Raw genomic sequence first — 23,943 nt, 5'->3', positions numbered from 1 at the left:
CATTTGAATGACACTGAAGAGTGTTAATAAATCCCTGTAGTGGAATTAGATGGTGTCAGTGAAATAGACACAATTTTTTGCCATAGTTAAGAGTTGTAACACTCTAACCCCAAACACATCCAATAGCACATTAGCAGTTTGTCTTACTCCCTTAAGTTAAGCCCTCATTAATGAGAAAGAACAGTACTCATCCAAAAGTCGTTTGAAATTCAAAAAACATTCTAAAATCAATTTTTTAAATCAAAACCACACTTCGAAATCTAGAACACATTTTAATCCTCAAATTGTCCCTGGTAGCTCCATATTTCTTCTCATTTGTTCTATTTCCAACCATCGGTATTGACCATAGTAGTTTGATAGCATGATGGGAAGAATATCGCGCATCGAGGGGAATCTCACATGGTTCGGCTGCTCAGCGTGGTAGAACAATGCTCTCCTTCAGGTCAACAAGCTGTTGTTTATCAGCGCTGACTCACCACATGCACTGTTGCGTGTTCAGGATTGGACAGTGAGCCCCTACAGCACCAACGTGTGTTCAAGTCCACCTAAATATTTGGAGCACAATACTTGTTTTTCTGCCATCAAATATAAACATGTGGAGGAATGGATTTGAAGATGTTTGACGTGTGTGTGTGTGTGTGTGTGTGTGTGTGTGTGTGTGTGTGTGTGTGTGTGTGTGTGTGTGTGTGTGTGTGTGTGTGTGTGTGTGTGTGTGTGTGTGTGTGTGTGTGTGTGTGTGTGTGTGTGTGTGTGTGTGTGTGTGTGTGGTTATGGGAGTATGGATGTGTGTGTGTGTGTGTGTGTGTTTTGATGAATGTATTTGGATTGGCTGTGTGGGAGTTGTGTTGATGAGGAAGTTTAGTAGCAGGAAGAACAAAGGGGGATTATTTTATTATTACGGAAGACTCAGTCAAGACCATGTACCAGCAGAACCCTAACTGCTCGGCAAAGAAAACTAGACACACACAAACACACAGTCACACACACAGACATGCACACACACACACACACACACACACACAAGCACACAAACACACACAGAAATTGGGCTCTCTCTAGTCAGTTCAAAGTGTGTGTGGCTGGAGCTCTTTGAACGTTGTCTCAGCATTTCTGCTCCCTCCAGTTATCAACCCAGTGGAGACCAGCCATTAAAATCTCTTTTCAATTATGGCTATTTATAGAAGGTGATTCAGTGAACAAATGTTCTCTGTTTTTTCCCTGTTGTTCCTCTGTTTTAATGACTAGTGAGGCGATGCCCCATGGTGTGGTATGTTTGCAGCCCAACAGCACAGTCAGACTGTGGTGTATGTGGTGAAAACAGAGTTGAAATGCTTTGAAACTGGTTGATCTGTGTAGGTAGGGCCTACTCTGTGTGAACACAAAGAGGTTTTAGGACTAACACATAATGATGTATTAGGTAAGGTTTTGTGAAACAGCGTATGCTATGTAGGTAGCCTTTGTGTAGACACACAAAAAAGGCATTGTGACTAACAATGTTATGAAGATGCTTTAGGTAAGATGAAGAAGCAGTATTGTTAACTCTGTCTGATTACTCATATCAGATACCAACATTCAAGAGATCTAGAGAAAAAGACTGCTACGGATATCAGGGGCGCCTGCAGGAATTAATGCTATGGTACACACCCACCCCCCCCCCAAAAAAAAAAAAAAAGTTCACGCGTGGACAGTAGGCTATTTTTCCTTTAGGTTCGTGCATACATAGCATAACAACATCCACATGCAATAATGCAACAACAACGTCTACAATTACCTATTCATTTGGGCAACTTTATACATCCCTATACAGGCTAAAGCTACCTTTAGTTGTGTTATAGAGTACTGTAACGTCTGGCTTTAAACAGCTCTAATGCAGTCGTTCTGACAAGCACACCAATTGCTTAGCCAACCTTGTTCTTGCCCATCTTGAATAGCTCCTCTAGCTTTGCTGCCTCCATCCTTTCTGTTTTCGTTGTTTAAACTTGTGATATCCATGATGAGTATTGAGTTAGTGAATTAGCTCAACACTGTGTGCTGATAACCATATAGAAAGCCGAGCAAAAGAAAACAATAGCCTATGCGTACCTGCGTGCGTATTCTCTCTGCTCAAACATGTGTGCGCGTTAATTTTGATAAGTGTTCACTAACTTTACTTAATAGAAAATTGTAAATAGCCTGATGGCATGCAACTAATGGGATACTGTGCATAGTTGGAAATGTATGGTAGGCCAATATGGTGTGAATATACACACACACAAGGTAAATTTTCTCTCGTTGTTGAGTGATGGTACACACAGTGCGTACGGACGTACACCTGCAGGCGCGCCTGACGGATATGATGCATTTGTAATGCCAATTGCTTGATCACAAGTTTTGAGTTAAAGCATAAATAACTGCTTGCTTAAGTGCATAGATCAGGCGGATGGACCCCTGGGTGATTTGTGATGCCGCAAAGGAGCAAAAAATGAAGTTAATAAAGTGTTTTGATGTCGACAGGAGAGTCATGCAGTAAAAGGGCAAATGTCAGGAGTACAGAGCCACAGTGGCCAGAATGAGGTTTTAGATGGGGCTATTATTTCCCTGCCCTCACGGCTGACCTCTATCTGTGTGACAAGACCGCATGATCAGACAAACAAGGTCTGTGTAGTGGCAGCGCATAATAGCTAGTCATTATTTAAGCTCCTCTCAGGGAAGAGCCTTGGGTGCTTTTTGTCCCTAATTGCACCCTGTCACCTCAGAGAGAGAAAACGGAGCAGAGAGTGAGACAAAAGCAGAAAGAGAGAGAGAGAGACAGAAAGACAGAGAGAGGGAGGGAGAGAGAGAGAAGTATTTTAATCTGTGGAGGTGGGAGGAGAGGGGAGCACTTTTTTACCCACTGCTTTCAGATATAGAGGAAACCAGAGGTAGAGGTCTGCAGCCTGCAAGAAAGGGTTTTGCAGGGAATATAAACACAGTTTCAGGGAATGGAAGCATTCATATTTTATTTCACGCTGTGTGCTTCAGGGCACAGGTGATTATAGCATACATGTGCACATGTAGAGACCCCTTTGAAATAGGATTGCAACCTGTCAGGGAAACGTGTGGCATTAAATGTAGTGAGGGGTATTAAGATGTCTTCTCAGGTGCAGAATACCTGAAGGCTGCTGTAGCAAACATGTGGTGCCTGCAGGAAGTGACATTTCAAGTTGAGTATATCTTCTTACTCACTGTTGATTAAATACGTTTGTCATGGCTTTCTTATTCATACATATTCATACATTCAAACATCTTGTCTGGTTTCTAGGCTATCTTACCCAAACAAATCAATATACTTTAGCATATTTTGCTCAATTAACACATTTTACAGTTACCATTCTGTAAAGCCATCCTTCATCTGGCAAAACAAAAAGGTGGTTTGTGGGACAGTCAGTTGGTCACATGGTTTGTACATTTGCCTGCCAATATTGCGATGAGACTTTTATCTCACGTTTTGCTTTGAAATTCACACTCGTGTTCAATGGATACTATATATTGTTCCAGTCCACACCCATGGGAATACAGACTCCTGCCTCTTCCCTGTCATTATGGCAGCTCTGCACAAACATGCGTAACAAAGAGCAAACGGAATAGATGTGAGTGGAGTATACTATCTACTACCCTATCAGATCACACTAATGATTATTTGTGTATCTGTATATATATATCATTTTACATAGTTGAAGCTGGCTCTACTGTGCAATTTGAGAGTGATTTTTGATCATGGAATGGGTGTGAATTGTGCTTGGTGTGTGTGTGTGTGTGTGTGTGTGTGTGTGTGTGTGTGTGTGTAAATTTGTGTCTGTCTGTGTATTTGTGTCTGTCTGTCTTTCTGTCTGTCTGCCTCTCTGTCTTGTATGTGCATTTTCATACGTGTGTGTCTGTGTGTGTATTTTGTTTTTTCCCCCTTTTATCCTAAGTGTCTAATGAGCTTGCCTGCCAGCACATTAGAGAGCCAGACTTCAGACGTGGCCAGCCAGGGGAGGGCTGCTGGGCTGCTGAACACCGGCCATCACTGGTGTCTCTTAAGAGGAAGGTAGTTCTCAGGGCTGGGGGGTGGGGGGCATGGATGAGGTGGTGGTGATGGGGTGTGGTGGGGAAGGGATGGGACTGGGGTATGGGAGGAGGCGTTGGTGATGTTAGTCCAAGAGGATGGTAACCAGCTTAACAGTCAGTTACCTGTCGGATTGTATGCTTAAAAATTAACATATGAGGGTGTGTGTGTGTGTGTATGTGTGTGTGTGTTGGCTTTAAGGACTTAAAGTGTTAATCCTCTTGCAGACAGAGGCGGCTAGTGATCTTTACCTAGTGTTGGAGGTTGATGCAGTAAAAAATCAGCAGGAAGATGTAAAACTAACCCCAAGATCAAGAAAAAATTAAGCTTTATAGTCAACTTATTGTCACAATGTTTTGGAGCGGAAAACAGAGACTAACAGAGAGGTCTTTAACGAATTTTGTAGTACCTTAGTTGAATTAATTTTTTGTGTCTCTTACTGTAGTACACATTTCAGTACAGAATGCACTCGCTCCAATGAATCATGTGCTTCTTACACACCCGTTTCTGTTTGTTTGGAAAAGAGAAAGATCTGGGAGGTCACGAGTGTACAGCATCACTTTGATTCTTCCATAATCATGAAGTCCCTGAGGATCGCTAGATGAACAGAAAGCAGGTTTTTTTGGGGGGTTGGGTTGAAATAATGTTTCTTTTGGTCGGTTACGCAAGGCAGTAGTCAGCAGATGAGTGTGTGTGGCGCATGAATATGGAGTACTCTAAAGTGCCCAGAGTTCACACACACGCACACACACAGGGCCATATGCACACAGCTGACTCAGTCCCCCCCAACCTTCTCCCTCGACCAGCGGGGTGAGGCTGAGGTGACCGCTACTCTTGCTCCTCCACCTAATTAAGATCCGCTGCAGCATCATGATCCAAAACGGCTGCGTTTACTTAGTAACCTTGTTATTTGTGGGGTTATTTATAGTTTAGATGGTTTATTTAATATATTGTAGGTGGTGCTGGTGTTGATGGTAATCATGATTTGTACCATGTTTGCCATTATGCAAAGCTGTTCCACAAGCTCTTGCCAGAATTACTTGAATTTCCTGGAGTTGTGACTGAAACAGGTGTGTTAAACCAATTTAGCACACAAACACAAGAATATGGTTCCGTGTACTACACAGTGTGTCTGTGTATTCCAGCAGGGTTCTGCTGCTGCAGCTCTCCTGGAGGGACACCCAGTAGGCAAAGCTGTGTGCCTGTGTATTCCAGCAGGGTTCTGCTGCTACAGCTCTCCTGGAGGGACACCCAGTAGGCAAAGCTGTGTGCCCAGGCGACAGTGTGCACACAGCAGCCCCACAGCTGGGGGAAGATTTGTATTGCGAGGCTACACTGAGCGTGTGCAAATCTCTGCACTAAATATTAGTGTCACAGAGCTCCACAACACCACAGAGTAAGGGGAGGAGAATGTGACAGCAGCAGTAGCAGCAGCACAAATCCCACTTCTCCCACCAACACCCAAACCTCAAGCCCGCTCACTTTTGAAGGGGGAGGGTGAAGATGGGGGTTGCCATTACATGAAATGCTCTTTTTTTATTCCTTTTCCTTTGCTTCTTTTTTTTAAAGTATTTTTTTGGGCTTTTTGCCTTTATTTGGATAGGACAATGAAGATTGACAGGAAGTGAGTGGGAGAGAGAGATGGGGTGGGTTCAGGAAATAAGCGCAGGTCGGATTCGAACCTGGGTCCCCGTGGGCACTTGGACCCGTACATGGTTATGGGTGCTGTAGCCTGTACCACAGCGCCCCCCCCCCCCCCCTTCCTTTTCTTCTTTTACTCTCTCTCTCACACTCTGATCACTCTCCCCCTCTTTCATACCCAGCATGGGTTGGATGCTCCACAGATCTTAATAAGATTTATCTGCTGCACTCCGCAGAGATCCTAATTGGAATAGCCTACGTTATAACAATTACAATGCATAGTGCAGGAGGGTATTTGACAAAACACTGCAGGGTGCATTCATGTTTTATGAGAGGGGGGTCACCACACAGCCCATTACAGCACTGGTTGCCCCCCCCCCCCCCCCCCCCACGATGTCTCTTATGAGAGGCACGCAACATCTGCATTTTCCCATCAGCATGGTGTGAACAAACCAATGTTGTCATGATCTCTTGCTTATGCCATCATGAGATGCAACAGAGTCTTCTGTTTTCTCCTTTCAGCAGCTGTAGTTAACACAGCCATAGACTGTCCATGTATTGTAATAGTATGTGTCTGTGTCTCTTTGATTACCATTCAGATTACATAAGACTACTGGCATTTGCGTTGTCAGTGAAGTCAAAGATACAGAGGAGGTGTCATTGTAAGAGAGAGAATGTTTTAGGATGTGCGCTCATTTTACTAAAACATGTACTTGTTTTACTAACACGTATTCATTTTACTAAATCGTGTTCGTTTTCTTAAATCATGTGCTCATTTGAATAGCATTGTGTGCTCGTTTTTATTATTTCGTTCCTGTTGCATTCAAAGAAACTAGGCCAGCACAACAGACCAACTTGGGCTACTATGTTCCACACATACAAAGTACACCTTGATCATTAAGTCAGAAGTGAGTCATTGTAAAAACACAAATACTAAACCTCTCCAAGCATAGAAGGCTACAACCTAATATTCAAAGAATCTAACCCTAAGAACTGGATAAATAGTTCAATGTTGTGCGCAGAAAAAGACCGGCTATCAGTCGAATGACAAAGTCACTCTGTGATTTAAGAATGTTTGACTTCTGATTTATTCATCAAGGGGAACGTTCAACGTGTGAATAGGCAAACTTTCCAGCTTTACCAAATGATCTGTTGTGCTGCCTCTCCTAATACCTGTGAATAAAAATGTGGGAACGAAATAATTCAAATGAGCAAAACAAAGATTTAAGTAAAACGTGCACACGATTCAGTAAAACAAGCACGCAATTTATTAAAACGAGTACAATGACACCACCTGGGCTTTGTACAGCGACAAGAAATACATATGTAACAAAACATTATGATGTTAATAAATTATTATGTTTTGTGGACGTAGTACGTTCATTAGCGTGGTGTCTAAACGGGCCGGTTCCCCGTACATGAATTAAGCCTGGTCCAGTTTTAGCTATTGCTGTTTTAGGTCTTGCTGTTCTCTCAGTCGTAGTGCTACTGTCTTTGTGGAAAAATGCTAATTTCTCTCTCTTTCTCTCTCTCTCGCTCTCTTTGTCCGCCTTTCTCTCTGGCCATGCAGCAGTACTTCACGCTGCTCATCATTACGGATGGAGTGATCAGTGACATGGACGACACACGCCACGCCGTGGTGCAGGCTGCCAAGCTGCCCATGTCCATCATCATCATTGGGGTGGGCAACGCCGACTTTGCTGCCATGGAGTTTCTGGACGGGGACAGCAGTGTCCTGCGCTCTTACACCGGCGAGGAGGCTGTGAGAGACATTGTGCAGTTCGTCCCCTTCAGAGACTTCCGTAATGTACGTTTTTTTTTTCTTTCCTCACCTCTTCTAGGCCTACTGTGTGTAAGTGCACCATTTGGAAATGTATTTATCCTTTGCTTGTTTGCAAGATTATTATTTTACATGTTAGAAATAATCAAAATATGAATCAAATAAGAATTTGGTATTTCAGTGATTCAGAGATACTGTTGTTGTTAACTTGTAATAATCTGAACTCACTCTGAAGACACTTTGCTCTTGATAATAATGCATTTGTGGGAAACTACAGCAATTAACAAGTATTACAAGCCTGTCATGAACACATGATGCATTTAAATATAAACTTTGATAGGAAACTATAAATCACTGGAATGTGGTGTAGATGCAGACCCATATGCTCCACACAACTCTCAGGCTCCAAAAGGGCTTTTCAGCTGTGCTTCAGACAAATATTCTCCAATGCTTTTTTCACCTGTTCGGTGCCAGTACGAGTTTCATTCACTCAGTCCCAAAGCCTTCCTGGTGTGGACAGCCCAACACTGGTGTGCATGAATATGCATGGAAATGTGCTCCACAAACACCAAACTCCTGCAACACGCATACAGTATGACAGTGCTGTTTCCAGCGTCTTAGCAATGAGTTTGGCCTCACATTACTCCCTCTTTTTTGTCTATTATACCAAGTTTAGCTCTGTTCCCAATTAACTCCAGAAACACTACATAGGCCTACTGTACCAAGGGGCTATTCCAAGTATGTGGTTTAGTGAAAAACCTGGCCAAGTTAACTTAATAGTAAGTTTTAAACCTCCTGATATAATGGTCCTATGGCTTAATTCCTCTTGCAAAAGAAAGCATTGGAGCTCTTCTTTTAGGAGGTTTACCACTTATTCTGAGTTAACCTACCCAAGCTTGTCCATCACTAAACTATGTATTGGGAATACCCCTCACTCACTGCCATGAAACTGCCACACTAACATCTAAAGCTGGTATTGTTGTCCAGCTGGGAAAGATTGGGCGGCAGTATTGATTTTTAAAACTGTGACCAAATAGAGCTTCAGTACTTTTATACTGTAAGGTCCACTGGATCTGGCGTAAACAGGATCTGCAGTAAACAACTCTAACCACTTAATATGTGGGACTGCTTCATAATGATGACACCCCCATCAGCCTATACACCTCTCCTCTGCTCTGTCAAAAATCTCATTAATAACATGTAGGAATTTCAGGCAGAAAAAGATTGCTGTTTAGCAGGAAAACTATAGGCTAAAGAAGACCATAGAGTATTTATATACCATTGAGTTTTTTAAAAGATTCTTTTGCAGATGTGATGTGCACTATTAAAGGGCCAGTTTTTAAGTTTTCTCTCAAGCTATCATTCAGATTTTCTTGATGGAGGTTTTTAGAGGTAAAGTCTTTAAGGTCTGTCCTCATCTTTGAAAGGCCTTATGCTACTTTGAGGCAGAATTCCTCCAATTGATTTGGTCTCAGGTCTGCCGACAAACGGCCACCTTCACATCTCTGCAGCGCAGTGATCAATACGCGTGGGGCTCCTAATCTATGGTCTGATCAGTGTTCTGATGAGATAGGCCAAATAGACTAAGTCGCACGTGTGTAAACAGCAGCCTTGGTGGGAGTGGGAGTGGGCGTTCTGCGCGACACGTGACTTCCCTTAGCAGCAGGAGGGAGCAGACAACAGACCTTGGCATCGACCAGCTGGCAGCAAATTAAAATTCATTTAGTGAAAAAGCACGGAGCGTCAGAGAGGCAAGCCAGCTTTTTCTCCACACTAGTAACAGATACTCTCATTAGTCCGTTTTAATGAAAGAATCTTTCAGAACTTTCAATGGCGTCTTTTTTATGCTGTTTTTGTCCTGACAACTTCGTTTAGGTGTGTGTGTTTTTTTCTTCTGTCTTCAAAGGCTCCGAAGGAAACTTTGGCCAAGTCTGTGTTGGCAGAATTGCCGCAACAGGTCACACAGTATTTCAAACAGAGGAACCTGTCGCCTAGCAACACAGTGCCGGATGAGGCCTGAAGTTCAATGTGCATGTTGCCAAAATGTATTCACTGTTTACATATTATTATAAAAAAAACAAGACTAACTATGATGAAGCGCATGATTTTTTAAAAAGACAAGATAAATGTTTTTATTTAATAAATGTTTGTTGATAATACATGTTTATAAACCTTAAATTTAAATGAAAGCTGTTGTGTAAGTGTTAAGAAACACTAAATGCACCCTCTGAATTGTAAAGAAGATAGAGGATTTGAATGTACCTTTATACAGATGTTCTATGTTTAAAACAAACTATTTAACACAAATGTATGTACCGATCATGTAGTGCATATGTAATTTGTGAAAATTGTATGGTACCTTGGTCAAGGTGTATTGATTTTATACAGTCTTTTATGTTACCACTCAGGTCAATAAATTTTAATTGAAAAAGAAAACATATGTAACTGATCTATTCATCTAGGCTATTGAACATAACAATGGATGAGTTTTTTTAAAAGATTCTTTTGCAGATGTGATGTGCACTATTAAAGGGCCAGTTTTTTCATTCAGATTTTCTTGATGGAGGTTTTTAGAGGTAAAGTCCGGAAATTATATGTACATTTAAAGAATTAAATGTACATATAATGTGTTTATACAGTCAAGCACATATAAACACATTATATGTACATTTAATTCTGCTTTTCCCCCCCCAATGATTTGATTTAGACACAAAACAAAAACATACGTACACCAAACATTTTTTATTTTTTTTTCCCCTTCTGATATGCCCCTGCCATTCATAGCACAATAATAGATGTCCATTTCTTTCAGGTAAGAATTCATAAAAATTCCAACTTTCTCGCCGTCATAGAATTTTTATTATTTAAAAAAATAAGAGGAATAAACAAACAAAAACAAAACAGACACTCTGTTTGCCTCACAGCTCACAGGGCCAGTATCTGCCATCTGTTTTAGATGTTATTGGGGTGAAGTTATGGTATTAGCGTGACCGTTAGCAGTCTTCTCCGCCATCCTGAGCTGTCAGTCAAAGTCCCCTTGGCCAATACCACTGCAGAAGCCTCAGGGGGGGTGGGATCGTCATCAGGTTAGGGTGCCGGGGGGTTTAAACTGTGTAAAATGTAATATGGGAGGATGGGGGGGAGGGGGTCACGTTTTTGAGATGCAAAACACCATAGCAACAACCGCCGACAATCACAGAATTATCATCCCCACTGAGGGCTTTTAATAATTGTTATCATAAGGCAATCAGGGAATGAGGAATACAGTGAGGTTATCCGTGCAAGAACACACACATGCGTAACCGTGAAACTGGAAATGAACATACACACTCTCACAACTAAAATGTGGAACTCTGTTGCTTCTGAGATTTACGTTTAGAACTACACAGCTTATTGGTTAATTATAGAGCATTGGTATCACACTGGTATCACAGCTGATGTGTGTGGTAACTTAGAGGTGCAGATTCTGTGTCATTTGGAGCTTTGATTGATTTATTGATTGGTTGACTTTATTGAGTTATTGATTAGCTGATTGCCTGTGAGTGACTGACTGTGTGGCGCGTCTATCTGAAGAGTCTGTGGCGCTTTATCGGAAAGGTCATTCCGTCCACGCTACCTTCGCTGTCGCTGCTCGACTCGGAGTCGCTGCTGCCCGAGTAGGCGCCCAGGCCCGGCAGGATGCCCACGCACACCGCCGCCGAGGGCAGGTGCAGGACGCCAGGCTGGGTCACCGCCACGCCGACCCCCGGTGCTGCTGCTCGAACGGACATCACGGGTCCCGCACCACGCTTAGCCGTTCCACTTCCTCCTCCTCCAGCCGCCTGCTCTGAGGATAAAACACACACATACAAACACACACACACACACACACACACACATACAAACACACACATACAGAGAAGCACACAGAAACTCTCACTCACTTGCTCTTGATTGATCCCAACTTTTACCAACTAGAATTCCAAAGAGCTCTTCATTGCTACACAAAGTAAAAGAGTGATTTTTTTTCTATTAGCTGTATAATACCTTGGGTCAACTATCATGTCTATGTGTTATCTATTTGCAGAAACAGAATTATGTCCTTTTACAGCACTAATAGAGACTAGATATAGAGTGCTGTAGCAACAAATCACAACTAAATGATGATAAAATATTCCCAGTTTAGTGCTTTTCTCTGCACGGTTTATATTTACATTTCTCTGCTTTGTCTGACAGCCACACTCCTGGTTATCATGCTGGCATGGCGTTGTGCGGGCTCCATAGTTGTTGACACAGGCCCCTGTGCCCAGCTTCAGCTTAAGCTGCTCTGAGCATGCTCAGATCCCAACCCACCTGTCTGGCTGCCGTTGCCCACCACCGACTCCTCCCCCTTTGGCTTCTTGGTTCCCTCTGACGACGACTGTGACGAACTATATGGGAGATTTAGGAGACAGTCAGAGATGGAACAGAAAACAGCCCCCCCACACACACACACACACAATTAACTAGAATGGCTGAGGGTGAGGGTACAATGTTGTATTTTGCAAAATTACTGAAAATGTATCTAAATGAGGCAGAGCCATTCCAAAAATAAAACAGATTCTCCACTGGCCCATGCTACACCAAGTTTAGTGAAAATAAACCTTGTACATTTTGAATAATCCTGCACAGCTTCATTAGGCAGACCAACAAACAAAGCACACAGAAAATGTGTCTGCTTCCAGCCTTTCAAATGTGTTTTCACAAAGTGACTTACCGGTAGTATGCTCCTCTCTGAGAACCACAGCTTAAGAACTCAAACCAACAAAAACCACACAGGAATTTACTGTGGCACAAATGCAAAGAACCAAACCCCAAAACACTACTCAGGATAGTGGCATGATGCGGGGCATGGGCGGACTGGCCATCTGGCATACCGGGCATTTTCCCGGTGGGCCGACGCACCTTTGCCCCGATAGAATAGGCTTTAAATATAATTTAATCATTTTGGCCACCGATCGGCCCGAAGGACAATCAGCGGCCCATTGGTTACATTTCCATATTGACACTTGACTGATCCAATAACAGCTCACGTCAGGCCCCACCCCTCGCAGGGATTAAAGTGAAAAAAAATTGTTTGACTGAACTTTTTTCATACGTGTTATACGTTGTTCATATCTACCTATAGAGATAGCACCCCTTATCTACCTATAGAGATAGCACCCCTTTTGCGGTCGCGACCTATTGGTTTTTAATGTACAAAAAGATGCAAACAGCAAAGTAAAGGGAGTATTCGCCTTATTCACACGCCGGCCATTGTTTAAACCAAAACGAGGCTACAGGGTACACTTACTATATAATTAATGCCACCTACAGGTGAATGCATAGAACATAACAATCCTATAGTTTGTGTACTGTAGCCTCGTTTTAGCCGCCAATGGCCACCATGTGAATAAGGCGAATTGAGTGTTCTTGATTGAGATTGAGTTTTCCTGATGAACAAAAATATATTTTAGTACCATCCCAGACCATTGCTGATTAGCCATTGCTGTTCTTTTCTACTGCAGCAATATTGTAGAAAGGCTTTAACACACTCTTATTTAATTACTTCACGCCAAAAGTGTTTAAAGGGGAGATTTTTTTCTTGTTAATATGCAATTCAACACCAAGTAAAATCTATAAAATCAAGTTGGCAAGACTTCCCATTTCCTCATCAAAGTAACGAATCAGAACATTCTAGATATTGTTCATATTTCCATTTGTTGCCTCATCCGCATTTAATGAAAACATGGTAATTTTGAGTTTTACAGACAACTCAGTTTTCCAATGAGCAGCAATACTGTGTGTGCTCATGCAGGAGGTCTGCGCATTTGATAACGACAATCTGGAGACGGCGCTTTTGTCTTCAGCAACAGATTAAGGTTGACAAGAGGTTGCGATATGGTGAAGGACAGGTCGTGTTGCGCTATGAAAGAACATGCATAGCCTACTTTCTAAACGTAAAAACGGTCAGCCATAGATAAACGTAGCCTATCTGTCGTGGTGGCTAGTTGCACCAGGTAGGGAAGATGTCCTGAAGTGCACGAACGTTAACCTTATGGCGGTCTTCTGATTGGTGGCGTGCTAAAACGTTTTCCTATTGCATCCATAAACTTTCATTTCTTTACACCATGGCTTGTTAGTTCTCCTCCGTTTCCAACAGCTGCCCATCTCCATTTATTTTTTAACTTTTGACACCTGCCTTCCTTTAGCAACAACGCATCCATGACAGCTAGTGGCCTTGCCAAATAGACGCACACAAATCATGACGCTAATATGCGAGGTTCTGGTAGGCCTACTGGTTATGGTTTTGTGCTATAAATTAATAATAATTTATAGCAACGTTTTAAGTTGACTATTTTAATTGCATGATTATTTTTTGTCAACATACACTCACAACCTACTGTCGTTAAAAGTGAGGCCTAAGCAAAATAGGCTACAAGGCTGTCTGCGTCACAAACACGACTGACCCCCTTACTCGACAGCTCGCGATGATGACAATATTATTATTATTTTACGTTAACACGCTCAGACAAAACCTTCCGTCGCAAATTGTGAAAAACATTGTTGTCATAATAGACGGGATAATAAATTGCATAGGCTACGGTTTATATTGCGTCGCTTTACACATAATGTTAGTTGCATTGATTAAAAACTGTAACAATAGTAGCCTACATCGGGTGGCATAGCAGGCTATCTGTTCAAGTCATAGGTGACACCCAAAATGAATGAGTTCGCGATAGTAAGAAATTGTCTACATTAATGCACGGAAAAAACACAGCCTACGCTTCTTCTCATATCCAAAAAAGTTAAACGGATTGGCCAACCTCATCAGCTGTCTCGATTGTGTCACTATAATCCAACTTTTAGACCGTTATAGTCCTCCATACGTGTTCTTTTTTTTAAGCAAACGCTCAAGACAAGTGTGTAGCTACAACATAAACCAAGCGAAACTCATGGCTGACGTAGGCCTTGAGCGGTCACTGATTGAGACACAGAAAGTTCTCAAGAACACTATTAGGTCTTAAACATTTACCTAATATTTGTAGTTGCCTTAAAAAAGTAAAAGCAAAGGTGACAGCCCCCCCCCCTCCTATTTTTTTTCTCATCGGATCTGCATCGATCTCAAATATGACATTTCTAAAATCAAATTGACGGAAATCCGTCCTACGACGGAGAACTTTAATCCTTGCCCTCGCAATTTGGCTCAGAGCCAGGATTTTGTGAGCGCATCAAAAGTTAGTCGAAGTTGCCTAATAGTGCAAAAGTAACACCAATGTAGAAGCTTCAAAAATACAATATTGCAAGTAGGCTAGCATATGTCAGCAACATGTTGAAGTTCGTTGAGTTTAAAACGAGGATGTAAGCAAGCATACAGATCAGAGGGACAGTGAGCAGGTGGTGGAGCCTAGTTGAGGCTACAGATAAGAACTCAGTGGTGGAGCAGGTAGGCTATGTGTGACATGCCATGCTGACGATGATGATTATGATGACTTATTAATTGCGATAATGTAATGATATGGTAATGATAACGTAAGGCCATGCTGTGATTATAATAAGAAATAGCGCAACTTAAATGTTCTAAATGAATGATTTGCAAATCCGGATAGCAAAAGAGTGTCAAATCGATGTTAATTGTTGGTCAGATTGATCAGTTTCCGTCAGACGCCCAAAATTCAACATCGATGACATGAGTGGTGGTTGGTCTCTCAAAGTAGAGCGTCGAAAGGGTTCTATCATGGTAAAGATGGGCTAAAAGACTGTAGACTGACGGAAATGTAGGCTACAAAACATCAAGTCATATTCATGCACCAACTACAGTAACCTATATGATAGGCTACTGGAAGACATTAAAGATAATTAGTTAATGTAGCTATAATGTTGTAGCAATGTAGTATAGCCTAGAGCAGGGGTATTCAATTAATCTTCAGCGAGGTCCAGTTACAGAAAATTTCCTCAAGCAAAGGTCCGGAGCATCATAATGTTTAACGTGTGTTGAATATGTATGTATATGTTTATGTATGTATGTATGTATAATATTAGGATGGATGGATGAAGCCTAGTTGTAGATAGATAGATAGATAGATACTTTATTGATCCCCAAGGGGAAATTCAAGAAATAAAAGATTGTAGGCCTTAATGTTATGTTTAATGTGAAATAAAATAAGTAGCCTAAAAGGCAACATTCGAAATGAGGAGAAATAAGGCAAGATGAGTAGCCTAATTGGAGAGTAGCCTTGGCTATTTTTAAGATCTTAACGTGCACTTTTAGTTTTTTTTTATGTTGACCCGAAATCCTGGAAACCCAGGAATATCACGTTGTTGGGCAGCGAATGCTTAACTAGATTGTGGTGGATCAATCATATTGCCTTCTTAAATCGTAAAATATTCTGTGGTCTCAGTTCACTGTTGAATGGGCCTAGCCTACCCTATGCTTGTGTCTAGTAGAGGTGCTTCAAATAGGCGCTTAAAATCGCCTGTCTCAGAATATATAGAAGAGGTCCAGGGCAATTCCGCGCAAAACTGTCACATCCATATTTAGTTGGCGTTACGGACGTGACAGTTTTGCTTGGTATTGCCCCCGTATCGTTACATAAAGCTCTGTTCTCGCTGTCTAGCTTTCTCCTCTTTGAGCAATCGACGATTTGAAAATAACTTACTTATCGTTAACTTAGATATCCATCTAATTGTTTCTCGTCCCGTCTCCTCTCCTCGCTCGTTTCAGGCTATCAGTCTCTTCTCCATAGTAGGCTACTTTACTCACTGACTCGACTTTATCAGAATTCACAGATTTCACTGGCTGAGTAGCAGCAAGCGAAATGATGGTTCCTGAAGCTCCTGAAGTAAATGCTGTTATCCTAACCAACGAAACATTTAGCGCAGGTTTGAAATCTTACGTGAAAATCTAAATTAGGCTATTATGGTCTGGGTCCGGATAGGATCAGGTCACGGTCCGGACTCGGACCGCGGTCCGCCATTTGGTGATGGCTGGCCTAGAGGAATAAAATATTTCCAGCAACAGCCCTGTTTATTTCGTGTTGTTTCAGTTGTCCTACAGTGATTAACGTCTACGACAATATAGGTAATTTAGCTCTTTACACATAGGCTTCAATAACTGTTTGGTGCTGCTGTCAGTTGAGCATTGTATAGTTTAAATGTAGCCTATTGAATAATTTGAAATGATACTTTGAATTCAAGCAGAAACTCTTCTTTAATAATTGCTTGTATAGCCTAGGCTACTTGAATATGGAGATCATGTGCTCCATGGCTACCTCTGATCAGTCAGATCAGCCAATGAGGCCTACATCACTTTCAGTGCTCCATGACAGTTGGAAATATATGCATATTTAAGGGTAATGCAAAGATTTTGTATTTAATTAGGTGTGACCGATTTGAGGGCCGCTTGGGCCAAATATGCCAGGGCCGATTTTTGGTCCCAGTCCGCCCCTGATGCGGGGGTTTGCGGCACTTACGCCACCATGTTGACTGTATGCATGAACGGTTAGATCATCAGGAAAGTTCTGTTCGCATAGCAAAGAACAACCAATCACTGCATGCCTGTACAGTTCTAGTACTTTTTCATGTAGACATGCTTAAGTTGAGGCAGATGTGATATAAGGTTGTAAAGTGCATTACACTAATACTTTATAGGTCCAATGTAATGCTACTTCATCTGGTCCTGTGCTTTCAGGGCATTTAATGAAAGACCTAAAGTCACATAAGGGTTTCCTCACTCTTCCCTGCTCATCTGCTATGCATCTATCCCTGCTCCATGCACACTACACACCTATTTGAAGTCATATGCAATTGCCATGTTCACTCTCAGCTAAATCATGTATATTCAGTTAAGCCAGAGAGCTGTTGAGAAGACAGTTTAGTAAGACAGGTGGCCCATGAACAGAACTGAGAACCACTGAATCAGATATCTGAATCTGAAGAAGATACTGGTTAATGTATAAATGTCTTCATTTCTGAAAACATTCATATTCCTCATTGCTGATTTACAAACTTTACCGTCTCGACATTAAGTCTGTCCTTTGTGACACCAGCAGGCAGAGATGTGAATAGGTGTATATGTGTGTGCCTATGCTAGCAAGCCAGTTTAGCCCTGCCTGGTAACATGCTGTGCTAGTGCAGCCCCAGGTGAGCTCAGGTGTGCTGCTCACCTGCGCCTCTTGACGGCCCCGGCCAGCAGGTGTGCCTGGGACAGGTGACTGCGATGCTCCGGAGGTTTGGAACCTGCCTTCTTCTCCGGCTCCTTGCGGCTTTGGCTCTCGCTGCTGGAGGACGCTAGCTTCTTTATGGCACTGTGACGAGCCCACAGTCAAGGGAAGTACTGACGAGCCACATCCATGTGCACACACACACACACACACACACACACACACACACACACACACACACACACACACACACACACACACACACACACACACACACACACACACACACACACACACACACACACACACACACACACACACACACACACACACACACACACACACACACACACACACACACACACACGCGCGCATACGCGCGCGCAGATACATACGCGCAGATACTCACACACGCACTCACACAGATAAACAGACCTATACACAGACCCACACACATATACATATACACAGACCCACACACATACACAGACACACACATACACACAGACCTATTCACAGATACACAGACCCACACATATACACAGACAAAGACACACACACAGAGATACACAGACACACACATATATACACAGACCCACAAAGATACACAGATAGCCGCACCCACCCACACACCGCATGCAGATGGAAAAACTCATGATGGACGGATGCGCCTGTTAAAGGGTTTCTTTTGAATTTTAATGAATGCCATGTTTACTTATTAGCCAGCTAATTTGCTGACTTATTTATCGACATGTGAATTAACATTTGTGTGGCCATGGAGTGAATATGTTTCCAGCTGCATCTCTTTGTCCTTTCTCCTCATAATATATTGTGCACGGTCATATGCAAAACAACAGATGCTTTAAGCCAACAGTGTGCACTGTCAAACACCCAAAAACGCAATAAAGGTTCTTATGAGTAGGCGAAAGTGTTGATTGTGGGTAGTTTTGAAAGTTCCTCTGTCTAAACACAGACTCTGGGTCTGTGGTCTTCAACCACTGACCTAAAAAACTGACACACTTAAAGCCCAGAAAAAATGCCCAACAGAGAGTCTGCTGAACTAGGGCAGATCTGCCAGAAGAGGTGTGTGTGTGTGTGTTGAGCTCAGCTGTGTGATCCTCCAACTCAGCCTGGCTTCGGAACGTTGCAGTTGCCACGACAACACATGTTGTCTTGTATGCAGACATACCTGATTGGCAGGGGTGAGTGTGAGAAAGAAACACAGAAAGAGAAAGATGGAGAGAGATGAGGAGACTGTGTGTGTGTGTGTGTGTGTGTGAGGGATACGAGTACAAAGGGAAAGGGGACCTGTGGCAGTGGCATGGCAACGGGATCCAATGGATTGTGTGATACAGACAGACGCAACCCTTTGCCAAGCTTATATCGAATGTGGGAATCATCTGTGCAGTGCAGTGCCGCGCAGTAGTAGTGAGTCGCACGCTTCTGAGTCAAAGCAGCTTTGAATACATTTCCATGTGTGAATCTGTGCACATTAAATGGGCATTACATCACTGGTTTTCCTCTCTCGACTTCAAGTGGAGGAAACTTACTCCTCAGTGACAAGGTGTGTGGTATTTTTAGGCTAATCTTTGCTTAAAGACCAGCAAAGGGATATGACTGCAATCAAATGAAAACTAGCCCATTTTTAGACGCATAGAGAACTTGAACATGGCATACATACCATAACCAAATGAGTCTTTTCAAAGGGATCTTTCGCTAACACGATCTTCATAATTACCACTCTTGTAATTGCTACTCTCAAATTTGTCGAAGCAAAAACCTCGAGGCAGCTTGTGAGCGACAGGATGACCGGCATGGAGAAGAGCATGTTAAAGGCAGCACCGTTAATCACCTGTCTGCGCTCAACTGCCGCACAGGTCGCTCCAGAAACGGAGCTGGGTCTCGGGGGAGCCAGCCTCGGCTTCCTTGAAAGCCAGCGCGCTAACAAGGTGGAGGAGTCGGAGGATTTGACCTGACGCTGAAGGTGTCTGACAAGCTCTGGTTTTAACGAAGCAAAGAGTGGGAGTACCGCCAAAGCAGAGAGAGAAAAGTTTACCAAAAAAAAAAACGATTCAAACTACAGATTCCACTACACAGAAATGTGTATCTGTCAGAGATGGAGAGAAAGAAGTCAGATGGAGAAAGAGTGAAAGAGAGCGTGAGTAACTATGTCTGTGTGTGTGTGTGTGTGTGTGTGTGTAAGACAAAGCAAGCGCAAGAGAGAGAAAGATGGAAAGAGAAGAGAAGAGAGAGAGAGAGAAAGCGAGTGAGGAAGAACAAGAGAAGAGAGAGAACACCATGAGAAGACTGAAAGGATATCCTGTACTCCTGCAGTTCATGTCGTTCCTCATCTCTCCTCTGTTTCTCCACCAGCGACTGCTGCCTTGACACCTCATCCAGGAAGTGGGACTCGTCTTCATCCAGGCCTTTTACCATGTTCTCTGCAGGAGGAAACACGTCAAAGAAAACCATTCATTTACCACTGCTACTTTTATCCACACCACAACCTTCAATTAAACAGATAACTTATATTACACCATTTAAAATGTTACCATTTCTACATTTCAGAGCCTCTAGTCTAGCTTCCTAACAAGCAACGCAATCACTGCTGACTGGCCGCAGGTTAACTCAGAAACGCTAAGGCAGAGAAGTAACGATGGCCATCAGGGAGACAAAGAGTAGGTCTGTCACATTGAGGGATAAGTTATGGTGCCAATACAAGTCTTTTCATCATTGGCGCAAACAATAACAGACCTGATCCTGCTCAGACGGGCAAACACACACACACACACACAAACAACATTACACACTTCCCATCTGCGCACACATAATCACCCACTAATGTTGGTGTGCAGTGCACAAAGTACATACACTGATAACTGGGTCAGATCTGAGAAGATGGGGCCAATACTGCTGGGGTATTTGATCCGAGTGTCAATATCCCACAGAGAAGGAGAGAGGGCATGGGGTTGGGGGGGGGGGGGGGGTAGGAGAGAGGGCATGGGGTTGTTAAAAGAGGGAGATGGGGCGGACTACTCACTGAATTTGAACTGCTCCTCATACTCCTCTTGCTTCTTGTCCTTCTGCTCCTGAAGTCGTTCAAATAATGATCGAGAGTCATACTCCTCCTCGGGGGCCTCTGCATCTCACACACACACACACACACACACACACACACACACACACAGCCATGATCAAGCCATGAATGCACTGTCTGAGTAGGAGGACATATGAACTACAAGTGAACGGTCATACCCTCGGGGTCCTCTGGCTTCCGGACCTTATCCCACTCCTCCTGACGTTTTTTCCGCTTCTCATCAAGCTCAGACTCCGACACAAACTTCCTGCTAAGGTCCACCCCGCCTGCGTTTGCCATCTCAGCACCTGAGGCGAGTAGATGGACCAGCTCAATGTAGCATGTGCATTATTTTAAACTGTACGCAGGCATCCTTTTAAACTGTACGCAGGTGCCCTGGGTAGTATGGGTGTTAACAGTACATAAAAATCATGGTTCGGTGTGAACCTCGGTTTTGAAGTCACGGTTTGGTTAATTTTCGGTACAATAAACCTGTGGGTACTGCCAACCTAAAATTCACTTTTGTTTTGACGTTTATGACGTTAATTGACTAAACTGACATATGGTCCGTCCCATAATATGTTTGTACTGCTTGCTACAGAAAGCCTCCTCTACATACTTGCTGCACACTGCCCCCCCCCCCCCCCCCCCTACATACACAGCACATTGTCTTCAGGATTTTCTCCAACACACATCCTCTACATACTTACAGCACACTGCCCCCACCTACCCACACACACACTACACATACACACACACACACACACAGTCACTGCTCCACTCCCCTCCCGCCCACACACACACACACATCTTCACTGTCATCACTCACATACATCATACATACAGTACTCTGCTTGCAATAGTAAGTCCCTTCACCATACATGCAGTACACTGCCCCCCCCTCTCCCCTACATACACAGCACATTATTTAATCAGGAAGCTTCTCCAACACACATCCCCAACATACTTACAGCACACTGCCCCTCTACATACACAGCACACTATCCCATCTCCCTTGTCATCCCCCCAACACACACACCAAGACCCCTGGCAGTTGGGTTAGCCCCTTGAGCCGTGGATCTGCCCAAGGTTTCTTCCTTCGTTGCTCTTGGGTGCTCCTTGTTGGTGCCCCCCCCCCCAATCCCAATCCTCCCCCACCTTTCTTATGCAGCCCTTGCCACTTAATCTACTAAACCCCCCCCCCCCCATAAATGCACAAATAGGCTGACACCAGACATAATTTCACTGCATTTCTTACATCCAGTAACTATATGCATGTGACAATAAACTTCCTTGTATCCTTGTATCTTTGTGTGGGAACTCGTATTTGAAACATGGTCCACACGCCTACTACTATTACAGATCTAGACTGTATTTGGTACATTCGGTACAAATCTGTATTGAACCTAACATCCTGTACCTAAATGGTTAGGTACGAATACATGTACCTTTCCACTCCTACTGAGTAGATAGCTGCATTTTGTACATCGTACAATTGTAAGCTTTTTCAAGCGTGGTTATGTTTATCATTTGTACATGGCTTAGAACTTCATTTTTTGCAGTACCAATCCCTCACTTTGTAGAAGTAAATACAGAAGAATCTTACCTCACTGGTGTCAAGCTGATTAAATAGATAACGAACTCCTTTTCATGAGGTCATCTGGATAATGATAAATCTGGATAAAAGAATGTGTCATCATTAAGATTGACTGTATATTTAAAGTTACGTTGTTCCAATGCATAGTAAATGTACAAATCGATTTTGCTCATCACTTCACAGTTGTACACATGAATTTGAGGAACACGTCTACAGTTAGGCAATGCTTCCCTCTGCTGGATGACTGGGAAGCTACCTCCAGTGAACAAGCACGGTTAGCAACACTAGCCTCTCTCAAACGTGCATTGCACATGCATCTTAATTCCATTTAGTAGGCTACCCATCGAATAAAAAGGAAACTTGCTAAAAGCATGGGAGAGCAGTAGAAGCAGATGGGGTTGATGCTTTTAGTAATCAAGGATCTTTGCTAGACATCTGACAACCCAACACACCTAACAAGCATTTACCATTCACTTCCTTTTCTTCGCTCCATCTACCTCCTCTCTCTTTGAACTATACTTTGAGTAGCGTCTGCTAAATGCATAAATGGAGAGGAGTGGAGAATTATAATCAGATTACACGGTGCAGTCCTGTGCATCTACGGTAAAGAGATATATGTTCTAAGTGTTTACGCTGCTGCAGTAATGTTAACGTTACCTACGTAAACCACTAATCCTTTCACTTAACATTAATAAATTGCTGGATATTCTGTATCAGTATTCGGCTGCAACACAGGAGTTGCATTAGATTGTCGTCTCATTACTAAATATTAACGTTACTTGTGATTTAATCCATTAAACAATTTAAACATAATACAAAATATCCACATATCTAGAGAGCTTCAGTTAGATAAAGACGTCTGGCTATGCATGATAGCAAGACGCTATCCAATATTAGCTCGCTAGCTAGCACGATACCATTACAGTCCATAATGCATATGGCATTTTCGAACGATTAGCTCTAGTAAGCCAAGCTGTCATGGTATGTAGAATTAGCACATACATGTTACTTACACCAGAAACACTGAGGAACATAAGGGACAGGCTAAAATGTGCCACGTAAACCAATTAGTTGACGTGCTGCTACTGGAACTCTGGGCTACTGGTAGACGGCTAGAATAGCAGGCACAACACATCAAAAATCAACCAGCTAACGATGCAAAGCTAGCCACTGCCAGAGCTTACGATCCACGCAGCAGCAGTCGCACAATTTTGATTGATGCACATTTACAGACATGATTCGGATTAGTCAATACTACAAACACACGCTAACAATTGTATCCGAATGAAACGATAGAGTGTGTAAATATTGGGGAATATACATGCCTCACCAGTCAAATGCCCCTCATATTTACCTCATCCAAAGTGTCTTGTGTAACTGTTTAAATGTTCCGACTGTAGTTATGCACGTATGTAAACTGTTCCCGTAAGTTAATTGAGATGTCTTCACGAAGTAAATGGCCAAAATCTGTTCATATATTTCCCATTTCTGTCTTTCTAGTATGCAAAAAATGTAGGAGACCTTGTAAAAATAACATAATTTATGAATAACTCACTTGTAATAAATCAATGGACCTTGTTCTGTGAGCATTGTATAAATAAGCCAGACGGGGAATAACAATTA

General features: G+C 42.7%; 2 protein-coding genes across 2 annotated transcripts in view; one reads left to right on the top strand and one right to left on the bottom strand.

Annotated features, from left to right (window-relative positions):
- The window catches only part of cpne2 (copine II), a 34,472-nt gene extending 24,555 nt beyond the window's left edge, over positions 1-9,917 (top strand). Inside the window, exons 15-16 of the mRNA XM_076267345.1 lie at positions 7,278-7,514; positions 9,394-9,917. Of these exons, the coding sequence (XP_076123460.1) occupies positions 7,278-7,514; positions 9,394-9,507 (351 nt within the window). The 3' untranslated portion in view covers positions 9,508-9,917. The remainder of the gene's footprint in view (positions 1-7,277; positions 7,515-9,393) is intronic.
- Positions 9,918-10,602: 685 nt separating this feature from the next.
- psme3ip1 (proteasome activator subunit 3 interacting protein 1) lies at positions 10,603-23,681 on the bottom strand. Its single transcript, XM_076267303.1, has 8 exons — positions 23,651-23,681; positions 22,330-22,399; positions 20,903-21,031; positions 20,688-20,786; positions 19,967-20,088; positions 17,651-17,793; positions 11,820-11,896; positions 10,603-11,313 (listed from the first exon to the last, which is right to left on the bottom strand). The coding sequence occupies exons 3-8, from the start codon at positions 21,021-21,023 to the stop codon at positions 11,051-11,053; spliced, it is 825 nt and encodes a 274-aa protein (XP_076123418.1). The 5' UTR covers positions 21,024-21,031; positions 22,330-22,399; positions 23,651-23,681; the 3' UTR covers positions 10,603-11,050.
- Between the last annotated feature and the right edge of the window lie 262 nt (positions 23,682-23,943).

Source organism: Alosa pseudoharengus, unplaced genomic scaffold, assembly GCF_046254945.1.
Source record: "Alosa pseudoharengus isolate Yale_2024_CS ecotype anadromous, Long Island Sound unplaced genomic scaffold, YU_APseudo_1.1 YU_APseudo_1.1_scf_10, whole genome shotgun sequence".
Classification (NCBI taxonomy): domain Eukaryota; kingdom Metazoa; phylum Chordata; class Actinopteri; order Clupeiformes; family Clupeidae; genus Alosa; species Alosa pseudoharengus.
This window is presented reverse-complemented; position numbering and strand designations above follow the sequence as displayed.